This window comes from Copadichromis virginalis, linkage group LG12 (assembly GCF_057382275.1).
Source record: "Copadichromis virginalis isolate Kocher_CV1m ecotype Utaka linkage group LG12, C_Virginalis_male_GT1.1, whole genome shotgun sequence".
NCBI classification, from domain to species: domain Eukaryota; kingdom Metazoa; phylum Chordata; class Actinopteri; order Cichliformes; family Cichlidae; genus Copadichromis; species Copadichromis virginalis.
This window is the reverse complement of record NC_140629.1, coordinates 9,322,473-9,336,570: the sequence shown is the minus strand read 5'-3', so window position 1 is coordinate 9,336,570 and position 14,098 is coordinate 9,322,473. Positions and strand designations below refer to the sequence as shown.

Sequence of the window (14,098 nt, the reverse complement as noted above, 5' to 3'; positions counted from 1 at the left end):
ACAGCACACTGCTTTCCTTTTAAATCGCTTGCCTATATTAGGTTAATGAGTAAACTGGTTTTGTGAAAGATCCAGTTAAAAAGAATACCAACTGAACGTTGCTTATGAGCTCTCTCTCACAGGGCAATCAATCCTGCTTTTCCCCCAAAGGTTTCATAACTGCTGCCACAAGTAATTTCATGGTTAAGGCTTGTCTACTGCACTTTTAACATCCATCCATTCGCTTCCGCTTATCCTTTTCAGGGTCGCGGGGGGGCGCTGGGGCCTATCCCAGCTGTCATAGGGCGAGAGGCAGGGTACACCCTGGACAGGTCGCCAGTCTGTCGCAGGGCCAACACACAGGGACAGACAACCATTCGCACTCACATTAACTCCTAGTGACAATTTGGATTATCCAATTAACCTATCCCCACAAGCTGCATGTCTTTGGACGGTGGGAGGAAGCCGGAGTACCCGGAGGGAACCCACGCAGACACGGGGAGAACATGCAAACTCCACACAGAAAGACCCCGGCCTGATGGTGGAATTGAACTCAGGACCTTCTTGCTGTGCGGCAACAGTGCTAACCACCGTGCCACCGTGCTGCCCACGTTTAACATATTTAAAAAAATTTCAGGACTTCCACATTAAATTTGACTTGATTTAAATTAGTTTTAATTACTTTAAACGCAGCAGTGACACCTATCCTCAGATTCTTAGAAACTGACCAATAAAATAAAAATTACAGAATCCTCGTTTTTCTTCCTGTTGGCTTCCAAGTGTTTTAAAGCCATTTTACTATTCTCTAAGCTTTAGTATTGTGATTAAAAAAAAACATATTAACTGTCCATGATCATGATTAATCACATGCTGTTTTATGTTACGGTGCTCGTATCTTGACTCGACTTTGTGATAACTAACTTTGTGTGCTATGTTAGTAATGCTGGCTTGCATCCACATTTGAACCAGTGCAGGGAACTCTTCCACTGGGCATGTGCAGAAGACACACAAAGAAGAAAACAGCGCACAGCAAGATTTTAACGTGTTTTATTTATAGATCACAATCCAGCAATATGTTTCAAGTTATGACCTCAGCACTCACTGAGCAGAAACCAGACTGTGAACTCAGTAAGGCATTCTTGTGTCAGTGTGCTGTCTTCTTCCTCTTCTTCTTCTTCTCCAAGTTTAGTTCACAGAGGCAGTCAAATGCAGCACTACTGCCCCCTGTGTTATGACAGCATTTTTTTCACACCTCCATCCATTTTATTTGGATGGACGCAACTTTTATTCTGTTTTGGTAAAAAAAAAAATTTTTTATTAAATCTGAAATCTTGGTATGGTCAAATGAAAATGAGAATGAGGCCACAGAAAACTGATACTCCTTAAACTGTCCACATGTAGGCTTAAAAGATGGTTTTCATGGTTTGATCCACAGGCCACAGGAATCCACAGATTGAGAAGTACCCCCATACACCAATCACTTTTGTCTCATTGGCTTACAGTCTGTTTACTGATCTTTTAATGTGTAAAAATATTGTCCGAAGGGTCCTGACCCAGTAAACCTCAACTATTTGCAGAGTTGCAAATCCTCTCTGGCCCTGGTCTGATTAGTCTGCTTCTGTTCTGTTCCTCCAGACCGAAAAGGAGTCAGTTCCATTTTTTATGCAGACAGACTGCACCATCACGTCCCAGACGGGGCCCAAGGCCTTCAAAATCCCCCTGTCCATCCGCCAGAGGATCTGTGCCACCTTCGACACTGCCAACGCCAAGGGCAAGGACTGGCAACTCTTAGCCCAAAAGCTCCACTTAGATCGGTGAGTGTATGATGTGCATCCTCTTTGAGGCCGCATGATCTGTGTGTGTGTGTGTGTGTGTGTGTGTGCCCTCTGTAATGAACACAGGCTGATGACCAGAGATGGGTAATCCGATTAGTTTTCAAGTAAAGCGTGGAAGTACTGACCTTACTTTGAGTTTGATTCCGTAAAAAGTGACAAAAACATTAGCGTCCACTGTTCACTGCATGGGAAGAAAACTTATTTTTACAGTGAAAAAAACCCTAAACTTCCGAGCAAGCACCGAGTACGCTGCCTTGGAATGGGCAATTCACAGAGAAACTTGCGGATTCTTCCACCCACCGATGCGGCACACCTGCACCAGGGCAAACATCCGCCCGCCCCCACTCCTGCTAAACAGGTGAAAATAGAGCAACACGACTGCTGAGTCTTTGATTTCATTTATTTTCTGCTGTGTTTTACTTGCATCTATTTGAAAGACTGAGTGTAAACACAAAAACCTATTTTATTTTATGTGCTGGAATGTGCAGAAAATAATTTAAATGTTAAACAAATTTCTTCCAGTCAGAGAATGTTGCATATAATTTAATGTTTGCTTGATGCATAAAGTTAAAAGATTAAAACTGATAAAAAAAAATTTAAAAAGAGAATTTTTCCATTTGATTACATTTTATATGATGGATTATGCAGAAAAAGTAGAATTGGGCTGAAAGATCTATCGCTTTATCACCTATTCAGGTTGTAAATCATGTTTTTAAAAAGTAACTAAGTAACTAATAACTAATTACTTTTGAAAATAAGTAATCAGTAAAGTAATGGGATTACTTTTGGGGGGGAAGTAATCAGTAATTAGTTACTGATTACTTTTTTCAAGTAACTTGACCAACACTGCTGATGACAGTGATAAGACTCCTGTGGGTGTTGATAAGCTGCTGAATGTAGCTTCAGGTTGCTCATGCTCCCTGAGCATCAAGAGAGACGGCTGATTGTTTAACTGTATGGCACGTGGTGTAACTGACTGTGGGATGCTGTGGAACATCATACACACTCTGACACCTACATCCACTCTACTTTTGAAACATAAACAGTGCGAAATCCAGTGAGCCTCCAACATTTCTGTCACTCTGACCACTTACTTCTTAGCTGATTTTTTTCTTCTCCCAAACACAAATATGCATTTTTGATGAGACGCTGCACTCTTATTTCCCTGGCCCAGTTGTTGTCTTTGCTTGGCCTTAGCTGGTGTCAGCTATGATCTCCTGTTAAGTGCATGATTCATGAGATGCTGCTATCTAAGAGTCTTTTGGGATTTCTAAATTATCCAGATAAGCTTTCCTCTCCAAGTTGGGCAGCTTTGAACTGAGCCTGATGTGACCAATCGTTGCAGTTTTTTTGTGCTGCTTGCTGTTGTGTCTCTTGTGAAGAACCACACAGCGGCAGTGAAACACTGCCCCCAGCTGGACTCCCTGCTCAGTGAGACACAAAGGCATTGTACTGTATTGGCATGGCAACAAGCTTTAGTTTTCCTTTCCTTTGGCAGAAGCTGAGAATGAAATATAAAGCAAACTCTGTTCAGTGGTAATCACTTGCGGTGGTAATTTATTCTTAAAGGGTCGAACTTTTCATTCTAGGTACATGGAAAAGCAGATGGTTGTGTTTACTGCAGCGAGACACTCTTTAGTTCTATTAATTTACAGTTAGCACTCAGTATTCTGATTTTCTAAGAGTCAAATAAAGGGGATTCAATGACCCAAATGGGTTTAATATTAGGATTTTAAACGATCAATTTTGGGGCCATTATAGGTAACTATTGTTTTTTAGTGGATTCCATAACCAGGGTCCTAAAACAGTGGTTTCAGAACCACAAGATGAAACTAAGTTGAATTAACCTGATATACAGGGAAAATAAACAAAAAGAATTTACTGAGGTTATTGGCCAAGGTTTAACTGTTTTATTATATGCAATTGATTGGTTTGATTCTGCATGTGCCAGAAGTCCCTCAGAAGTGTGTGATCAAGCTCGTGACCAGGGTTCTTCTGAACTCTGCTGAGGCTCCTTTTTGGTAAATTATTAAATTAATAAATGATTAAACTGCCAATATGTCTTGTGTCTTCGGACTTCAATCATCCAATCCAATAAACAGCACCGAACAGGAGCCAATAGCAGAATAAGCTGTTTAGCAGTGGCAGAGATAATGTTGCAAGTTTTTCATTGATGCAACCCACATACTCAGGTCTGCTGCTCAACCCACAAATACATCCTCCTTACAAGTCTGGCACTATTTGAGGGAAATAAGCTGGCTTTCCAACAGTATCAGATTTCTTGGCAAGAAGCATTGTTACAACAAAGAAATAATCAACCAAACACAAATGTTCTTATTTTTTGTCCCAAGTTTACTTGGCAGCTTCTGGTGGCTAGGGAAAATTCAGTGTTTTCCACTCAGGTGTGAGCAGTTGCTGGCAGTCACTGTGAAATTAATCACCGTAGCCCCAGTCATGCAGGCCTAAATTGGTGTTTTTGTATTAAAACACAACTATAAAGTGTAAGAGCAGTTGGAATGACCATGTAAAATTTTTGTCTTGGTCATTTTCATCAACATATTACGTGCACTGTATTTGCATTCAGATTTTGAAACATTTAAATAAAAGATGATGTCATCTGCAAAGGAAAACATCACTTAAATGTAAACCTGGGAGCCAAAAGGAGAACAAACAGGCAACCTGGGGGAGAGGGAGGGGGAATAATTGGGAACAGATGGAGCTAATTAACAGAGGTGAAAACAATCAAGGCGGGGTAGTCATTACTGCAGTGGAGGGAAAACAGACAAGGACAGGAAGTAAAAACAGCAAAAGGTCTACAGTTATCAAAATAAGAGAAGAAGTCACAACAAAGACAAATAAAAGTAGACACAGCCCGACAGGACAAAATGCAAAGAAACTAACAAAAGATGAAAAACATTGATGGTAAATCACAGGTTTGAACTCAGCATTTTATGACAGGCCACGATGGATTTCTCAGAGTACTCTGTAGAGTAGCACGGATACGGGTTCTTCTTGCCATTTCTTAAAAATTCACCTTAAATAATGTGTAAATGCACAGTCAGCTAACAATAAACAAATCAAAGATTTGCAGCAATGACCGTTATGAAATACCTTGTAATGGTCTGCTGTCCCTTGAACAGGGGTGGGCAACATGAGAAACTGGGACGAATTAGCTGAACACAGGTCTGTTCATTAGTACCTATATTTATTTACAAACTACTAATAGAGTGGATGTTGGGAAACAGGGAGAGTATAAATCCTCCCTTTTCTGACATTTGAAAAATTTAACCCACACTGTGCTACTTCCTGCCTTTTTCAATTACTGTATATAATGATATTAAGATTTATGCTTATGTTTCATACTTTTGTTCTTATCTCTTTTCAGTAGCTGTTTAGTGGTTGAGCTTTTTTTTATTTCCATTAAGTTTTTGCTCTCTGTAACTCTACACACAGTGTTTCTGTTTCTACTTCCATTTGTTTTTTGCACTTCTTAGTGCACCGTGGAAAAGGCACAAGAATTTCTGTCAAGATAAGAACTCTATTAATCCTATCTCTACCTAAAAATGTCAACATTTTACCAATATTTAATCAGCAGTGCCAGAAACAACTGTGCATGTTTTTGCCAAAGTTAAAGACTTCAAACTTTGTACAAAGCAAATAGACTGCTTCTAGTATACTGCTGCACTTTTCTACTCTACTTGAGCACTCAAAGCATTTTATACAACACGCCTCATTTACTCTTACACACCCATTCATACAAGTACAAACAAGTGAGAACATTCACACTCTAATAAACACATCGGAGAGTGTGAAGGTTAGTATCTTAATACTTTGCTTAAGATCACAGCATCTTGCCCAAGGATACTTTGGCATGCAGACTGAAGAACAATGGAAGAAATCTATTTGGGTTGGAACACCGGGGCTCAAGTTAGATTTGATGCCTGAGGTGGAAATACATGTGGCCATCACTGAGACAGGCCCTTAATGTGGGTTTGTTAAACTTCATCACTGAGAATGCTTGTTCACATATGAAAGTAGATCCGAGAGAACCAACATCTTCTGGATCATGTCTCCTTATGTGTGGATGTGAGTTCTCCTTTTTGAGAGAAGAATACAGGTACAGCAGTTATACTGACTTAAACAACACCTCCTGGTGTTTAAAACAATGCAAAAGTACCAATTTTCAGTTCCAGGTTTACTTTATCTTGCATCATTTCAAAAGTTCAACATTTTGCCTGACTTGGACAACCATCGGCTGAAATGGGCTATATCACGGACATCACAGAGCCAAGGAGAAAAAGTCAAAATTGTCCGCTTTAGTATTCAACTGAAGCTCCAACTTTCCCAAACTGTCCTTGATCCATCTTATTATGGTTCACCTGGAGAGGGGCATATTCCAAATGTTTTTTTTCTCAGGGCGTATTAGTGCAGCAGAGTCCATCAAACACTCTTTGACAATCTCCCCATCAGAGAACGAGTTATAGTTGTTTTTGTGAATTTGTGAAATCACAAAGCTACTCTTGGCAGCTTCATCTTTCGATGTGTATAACGTGGTCAAAGGTCCTTGTTGCTTTTTCTGCTTTGCCAGCAAAGGTTCAGATGTCCGTTCCAGCTCTGGATCAGTCAAGTTTTTGTATTCCTCAATTCAAACTGTAAACCTTAAACACAGCTTTAAAGTGGACAGCTTTACCTCTGACGTCAGTAAATAAATACTCAGACGTCCACATGAGTTACTCTTTTTTTTAATGTGATCTCACGTCTTTTGAGGCTGTACTCTCACATCTGTCATAAACGTGGGTTCCAGTGCATTTGCAGTGAAGCTCCATTCACAGGCATACGTAATGTAGAAAAATAGCAGTCACTTTAAAATTAATAGCAGCCAGCTGACTTGTGATTTCCCACAAAATTGCAAAAAACAGTAAGCGGAGTTTAGTTGAAGACTGTTTAAGACCCCACTGAAGTCACGCGCACAATGCCCAGGTGTGCCCTTCTAGGAACAGATTTCATTGTGAAATAAAATATGATTTGAAATACATGTCACATTGCTTTGAAATTTCCAGTTTCATGTTCTCAATAGCTGGTAAACGACATGAAGCCGGAACAGTAGATACAGAAGATCTTTCTTACAGAGTTCATTTCTAACTTTTTTAAGGCTCTTTAAAAGTTCAAAATGCTGCTGTGCCTTCACTCTAGTCTCGCTCGTTAGCTGCTAACCTTTACTGTCCAAAACAAGCCTGCAGTGATGAGGGGCAGACAGAGACACAGTTCTAAACGTTGCTTGAAACAGACGTCTTTCTTCTCATTCTTTAAGGGCAGCAAACACTTTACACAAAAACGGATCACTTTAATGTCAGTGGCACTGCTATAGCCCTGCCAGTCTGGACTAAACTCTTCAAGAAGCTAGTTATTTTAGGTGTATGATAGGGAACAGGGAAAAAGCCTCAGCATTAATTTTTATGGTCACAAGACCAAAAGACTGCATTTAAAGGCTCACCAATCAAGTCTGATAAATTAGAAACTGCTTCGAAAGATCAAAAATGTTTTTCCATGCAAGTTAGGCATCCTCTGCGCATGTTGGTGAGTGGTTTTTGGAGCTTGCTGGTTAAAGTTATTCCTCACTGCTGAAACCAGATCATTTGCTTTGAAGGCAAATGGTCTCAGTTTGTTATTTGCATCACACTATTCACAGTTTCACAACCACAAGTAGTTGCTGAATGTTAACAGACAATTGGGATGTTCTGTACCAACTTTTGCTGCAGCACCATATGCCTCTTCTTTATTCCTCTTACATATACTGCTTCCATATACTGAAAGCACCCTGTATTTCCCAATTGGTTGCCAGCCAGTTAAAGAACACAAATTTTTCCCTAGCTGGTTACTAGGGGGACACTAACTTGTCTTTATTCCTGCATGATTCCTGCACAGCAGCTACTTGCAGCTTTTAAGGAAATACATTTCCCCCCCTAGCAACCAGGTTGCCAGGCAGTCACCAATCAGTCACTAGGTCTATGTGACTGGGGTCTTGGCAAGATTATAGCCTCAGTAACAGTCCAATCCATCATCGCGACATGATTAGCATCTCTGCTGATTCCATCACAGCATTCAAGAAATGTTGTGCTAATTCATGTGTGTGGATACAGTAGGCTTAAAAAAAGAGCTGACGTGAACCTCTACTGTGGGCATGCATCAGCTAGCTGAACCTGAGTAAGTGCTTCTGCAGAACATAATGATCATTTTCCATGATTTTAAAGTTAGGCGGGGTGTGCACAAAAAGGAGAGCAGCAATGATGTAACGACAGAGGAATGTCAGTGAAATTCAAGGATTTGTTGCGCAATCAGGCAAAATACTTGTTAGTAACATGAAGTGGGTGTCTCCCAAGTGAAACCTTTCTCACCATTTGATTGACAGTTGATGGGGCCTTAAATATCTTACAGTGTTATGTAGGTGACTGTTACTAGCGACTAACCAATAGGCACACAGTGACAAGCATACAGTTTTATATGTAGATTCTGGTTAACTGGTTGTGCAATGAAAAGTCATATTGTGTAAGGACTCCTGTAGCATGTGTGCACATAGGAAGCAGGCGAACTACCACGAGTGATGGACTAGCAGATTTACACATTTACATTTAAACTTTAAGACCACCTGATAAAGTCATTAAAACATTTGTTTTCTTTTGCAAGTTCCTTGTATGTGGCATCTGTAATTAAACAGTTACTTTCATGTTCCTGTATGTGCTCCTCTACAGAAACCTGGGGTATTTTGCAAAGCAGCGGAGTCCGTCTGCAGTCATACTAAGCCTGTGGGAGGCTCGTCACCAGGACACTTCTGACCTTGACTCTCTAGCCAGTGCCCTGGAGGAGATTGGAAAGATCCACTCCAAAAGTTCCCCCAAGGACCAGGACGAGTGCGAATCTGACTCCATTCACATAGAAGCAAGCAGTCTGTACGGAACAGGCAGACTAACCAGTCAGAATACAGAGGACTGCGCTTCTGAATACACAGGCTGAGAGAGGAGAGAGAGCCAGTAAAAACTGACAGACTGACGTATATATCTGTGTACGCACACAGTCAGTGATGGACAACACACTGCGGCGGTGCAGTAGAAGGTCACGAGGTGAGTAGACGGTGCCAGTGTTCAACACGGCGACCGATCACAACAGGTCGAGGTGAGCTGGCACCTGCTGTGGATCTGCCCCTCTCTTTTAAGAACCCGTCTGAGGCTGGACTGTAAATCTTTGTCTGCCTTTCCACTCAGTCCTTTCTGTTTGTTTCTAACTTCTTTTAATTTAGGTTGATGTGAATTTATTCCCCTTTGTGTCTGCTATTGTCTGAACCCGCGTTAGAGGAGAAGGGAGCTCCTTTTCCAGCAGTCCACACGCTTGCATATAAGTCTGAATATGCAAATAAGATGATACAACTGTGGCGTAATGTTAGTCACCTATGTTTGATCTGACACTCCCCTTCCCGTGTCAACAAATGAAAAAGGACTTAAAAGCTAGTTTTTCTTTTCTTTTAATGTCCACTGTTATATTTTAATGGGAAGCTCCTGATTGCTTAAATGTTGTGATAGTGAACTTTCAAGGCAGGTATCTTCAAAATCACCTGGTTTTATTTTAAAAAAAAAAAAAAATCCCAAAACTGAAATTTTAGCACTTATGTGATCATTTATGCAAAAAATAATCATAAATATATCATCCCCAGTTGTATTCGGAAAAAAAGTAAGAAAGAAAACGAGCCGTTGGTTGTGGCGTAATGTGGCAGAGTGAGATTTCTAACCGTGGCATTACAATTCATTACAGTTGCCTCCTGCGGCAGATAGAGAGGGAGGAAGCTGTAAAACATCATTTCCTGGCACCGCGGAGAGGTCATCGCTACGTCTTATCATCCACTTCCCACCATTAACACCCGTCACACAGACCTCATATCAGGCCCTGACACACCCAGCTGCCCCCATGTCTACCACCCACCCACACAAGTACACAACTCACACACCACACTGACATTTCGCGGCTGTAGAGGTCACATATTTTCATATTATTCAAAAAACAACAAAGGAATACAGACAGTGTCAGACATATATAACATACAGTAACAGTATATAAGGTATATAAATCCTACGCCATGCTGAGGGAATAAGGGAAAATGTCATAGTCATGTGAGGTAATGGTAAGTGAAACTTTTGATGACCTCCAGGTCAGAATAGATTGAAATGTTAACCCCTCATCTTTATATTTGAACACACACTAAGGTTGAAGCTGTCAGAGCTTTAGCTGGTGTTTGTAGAAAAGTGTTTTTGTAATTATTTAAGACTCTTAATTCAAGGTTCAATTAAGTACTTTTTATCTCCAAAAGTTGATTCTGTTCATCTGGACGTAGCGTTTTGTGGGAGAAACGTTTCTGATGAATATATCTGATGTATTTTTTACATCAGATATATTCAAAAACAACACCCAGTGTTCTTGCAGCGGAGAGATTTGTATGAGTGAAATCACAGCGGGTCTCATAACAACCTTCACCTTGCCAGAGAGGTGCATGCTGGGTGAATAAGGCCAAATTATGCAAAATTATATTTTCGCACGTACTCCTGGCAGTCTCTAGCCGTGAACTTTCAGGTTAGAATTTTCTGATACGTGCCACTGAGATTTCTGTCTGCAACCCTGGTGAACGGAATGTCCTTTGCTCTACGCCTAGCAATGAAAAATTCCACCGAGAGTCTCACTAATTTATACTGAAACAGAAGAGTGCCAGCAAGTGACAAGAGTGGAGCTGTAGTGGAAGGTTAGAATAGTTGAATGATGGCAGGAGGGGAAAACAGACCTGAATTTTAACCAAACTAAACACTTATCACACATATCTAAAAGGTTGTTTAAGGTCTTAAGTGACTTTAAGTTATAATATATTACCTAGACTTGTTGGTGAGACTTGTGGGAGCTGTTTTTGTACAACTTTTATAAATCAGACATAAATCTACCCAAAAAACATTTGGCTGATATAAAAACAAAATACAATGAGGTAACACAGAGAGCAGGCGAATGGAACAGCCCAACCGGCACCTATATTGAATTTTTCTGAAAACATCCTGTTGTCAACATTAGCTTATGATTTTACAGTTTTACAGGCCTCACGCTAACTGTATGGAAATCTAACTTTAATTTAACTTTGATAAAAAGTTGGCAAAAGAAAATGTACTTTATTTTGAAAAAACTAATTGCCAGGTTTTGTGTGCTTTTAGACTGTTTGCAGAGGCAGCATTAAAAAGTCAGAGTGGGTGATACATTTTTATTGTTTTATGTAAAATAAAACGTAATGTGGACATGTAGACCAGAAGGTTGGTAATATTGCTATTATCAATATTATACTTAAACAAAACTAAACCTAAAAATAAAACGAGATAAACATTTTTGTTAACCAAAATCAAAATATAAATCTGGACTTGTGAGGGTAAAAATCAAACTAACTGAAATGATTATCTGAAATTTGAAACTAAAAAAGAATCCAGATAAATGCAATATTCTTAGTTTTTATTTGTCAGCTTGATAAAATTTATTATCATAACTTGAAACATTGATAGATTTGGTTTTGGATTTGGATGTCTGTACGAGTCATCTGCTTTCCAAAAACTCTGTGTTTTTATTAGAAAAACTTCTTTTTTTTTTTTGCTTATCAGCACTGATTTTTCTAAATCATGCCTTTCGCATATACCATACATACAATAATAATTAAAAAGACTGAAACTAATAAAAACTAAACTGGAAAGAACAATGACACAAGTCAGAAATGGAAAAAAAGAAAAAAAGAAAGAAAATACAAAACTTGGCGATTTTAAGCTAACCTGAATAGCTAATATACAAAAATGTGTGTTTGGTATACTTACAGGTAAGTAGAGTGGAGTTAAGTATGGGTATAATTCAGATGTTTAGCATTTGGTCCCTTAAAACATGTCAGATTTGACCTGTTTCAACTCTTAAATCATTATCAGGACAAAGACACACAGTGTGCAATTTTGAGTGTGCTATAGCTAGGTTTCTATCCAAAAGCAAATTTGAACACAATTTAGAGCGAAGGTAGATTTACTGGGAAGAACACTGTAGCTGAATATTTTAGATGAAAGGTTTTTTGTTTGTTTGTGTTTTTTCCTGTAACATCTTTGAACGCTAATGTGACAATAACCATTAAATGTACTGTAACTGTGTGTTGGTTTTATTTGAAAATAAGCATGCCACTTTCCAGTAAGGCTACATTTCAGCATTCAATCAAATACCAACTCTTCAAATTTTCATTTTCAAGACAGAGAAACAGAAAATGGGTCATTTTTAACCTCTACATTATAATGCATAGTGAAATTTAGTAACAGTAACAGATTTGGATAAAAATGAACAAAATAGAATCTCAGACCAATCCCCAGCATTGACATTCATTGGTATTACTAAAACATACAGAGTTATAGATGTTAGCCTACTCAGAATAATAAAATGTTGGCTATAGATAAACTAAATGACTGAGGCACTATAAATGCTGTTTTTTGTTGTTTATTTATTCAGCCTTTTGTATCAGGAAAAGGAAAACAACGAATTCTTCATTATAACAACTGAACCATTTTCAGCTCTTTATCGCCCTGTCTTTAGCAAGTACAAAATTGGTCTGATGCAACAAGTGAAGATCAACCACTGCCACTGTTATACAACAACACAACAGGCAATACTATATTGCTTACATTACTGTAACTAAATAATAACCAAATCAATTATTATTTGACAAAGTTACAGATATACTAACTGGGAAAACACTGGGATTCAGCCCCTAAAAATCAAAAACTAGCTGATCTCCTGTTCATGCTGGGTACAACTAATAGCAGTTCCACACAGCAGTCTAAGAATAGCAGAAGAGAAGACTAACCAAATGATTTTTATGGTCCAGGTGCTGATACTTTTTGATCAAGGTACATAGACAGTTCCCTACCTGTGAATCTAGTCCTTCAGCATTTTTCATCTAAGTTCAATTTTCTTGACTATTTTTGCAACAAAGAGAGGGAAACAAACTCTTGCTCGGTGGTTCATCACAACTTATATGGTCACCTGGAATACACCGCTGGCACTGTACATGTGAAAGGTTACATCCATCCGCTTTTATTTCCCTGCATCATTTCTATGCATTTGTAATCAGTTTCAATTCATTTATTCTGTAATTGAAGCTTGTGAAGTGAAGAATATGAAAGGTAATCTTTTGTTTGTCTTTTTTTTATCTTTTAATTGTGACTAACTGGAGTTTGCTTTTCATTCCTACAAGTGGAGTGTCAGAAAAGGAAACGTGTGCTTTTGTAATGCTTAGCGGTGGCTTATGTCGCATCAAGAGCATCTTGTCTGTGTGGTACACACAAGCAAACTCAACGTGCACCTTCATCCTGGATGTGTATCAGCTGTGTCTACTGTATCCCATTGACACGTTGAAATTCAGTTCTTTGATAAGTGAGCTCATACACACTCTTACACAAACATATTTTCACTGTGTATAATGCTTTGGTGTAAGACTAACCCTGTTTCATGAGACAAAACCTTCACTGTTGCATCCATGACTTCCCGTCACCTGAGTTGGTTGGTCCGATGCTCTTTCCTGCTTCACGCATGGCCTTCGGCTTCATATCACTATTCTTGTGCCTTGTTTAACTACTGTAAATGGTGAATGTTTGTAAAGTACAGATGGGGATAAAAAAAAAAAAGAACAATTAATCATACTGACTTACATTAAAGATATAAGTTGAAAAAAGTATTTAAGATTATAATAATGAATAGGCTGCAGAGCTTTTCTAGTGCTGAACAGCTATGTTTGGTAATGCCAGGGCAGCTTTGCGTATACTGTATCTATAATTATGGACATTTTGGATGTTTTCTGTACAGTAGAATTTGCAAATGTATATGCAGCCTTTTGGAAATAAATGTACAGTTGAAAGATCAACTTGTCTCAAGTTATTTTTCATTTTCCGTTGGCTAATGCACATGGGATGATTCAACACACTGGGGGGTTGGTGGGTGACAGTAATACCCTCCTCTCTAGGGGACTGTAGTTGTGATGAAAATGAAGGGGTTGTGCTTGCAGGCATTGCTTTATTTTTTGTTGATGTAACCAAACTGAAACAAGCAGTCTACGAGGTGCCGGGGGGAAAATGTCAGATTTGTATTCTCTAAAGTGTTCAGTTTGAGTGTACATGTTTATTCAGGAGAATATAGTTTGGCTTTCGTATTTACTTATTTATTTATTTATTTTATCCCCAGCGACATCGCGG

The 14,098-nt window shown here is 39.0% G+C and overlaps 1 protein-coding gene across 2 annotated transcripts in view; it reads left to right on the top strand.

Annotated features, from left to right (window-relative positions):
- LOC146696509 (netrin receptor UNC5D-like) overlaps positions 1 to 13,770 on the top strand; it is a 286,577-nt gene extending 272,807 nt beyond the window's left edge. For both annotated transcript variants that reach the window (XM_085474633.1, XM_085474632.1), the window contains 2 exons: positions 1,615 to 1,793; positions 8,564 to 13,770. In XM_085474633.1, coding sequence (XP_085330759.1) covers positions 1,615 to 1,793; positions 8,564 to 8,825 — 441 coding nt within the window. In that variant the 3' untranslated portion in view covers positions 8,826 to 13,770. The remainder of the gene's footprint in view (positions 1 to 1,614; positions 1,794 to 8,563) is intronic.
- The last annotated feature ends 328 nt before the right edge of the window (positions 13,771 to 14,098 follow it).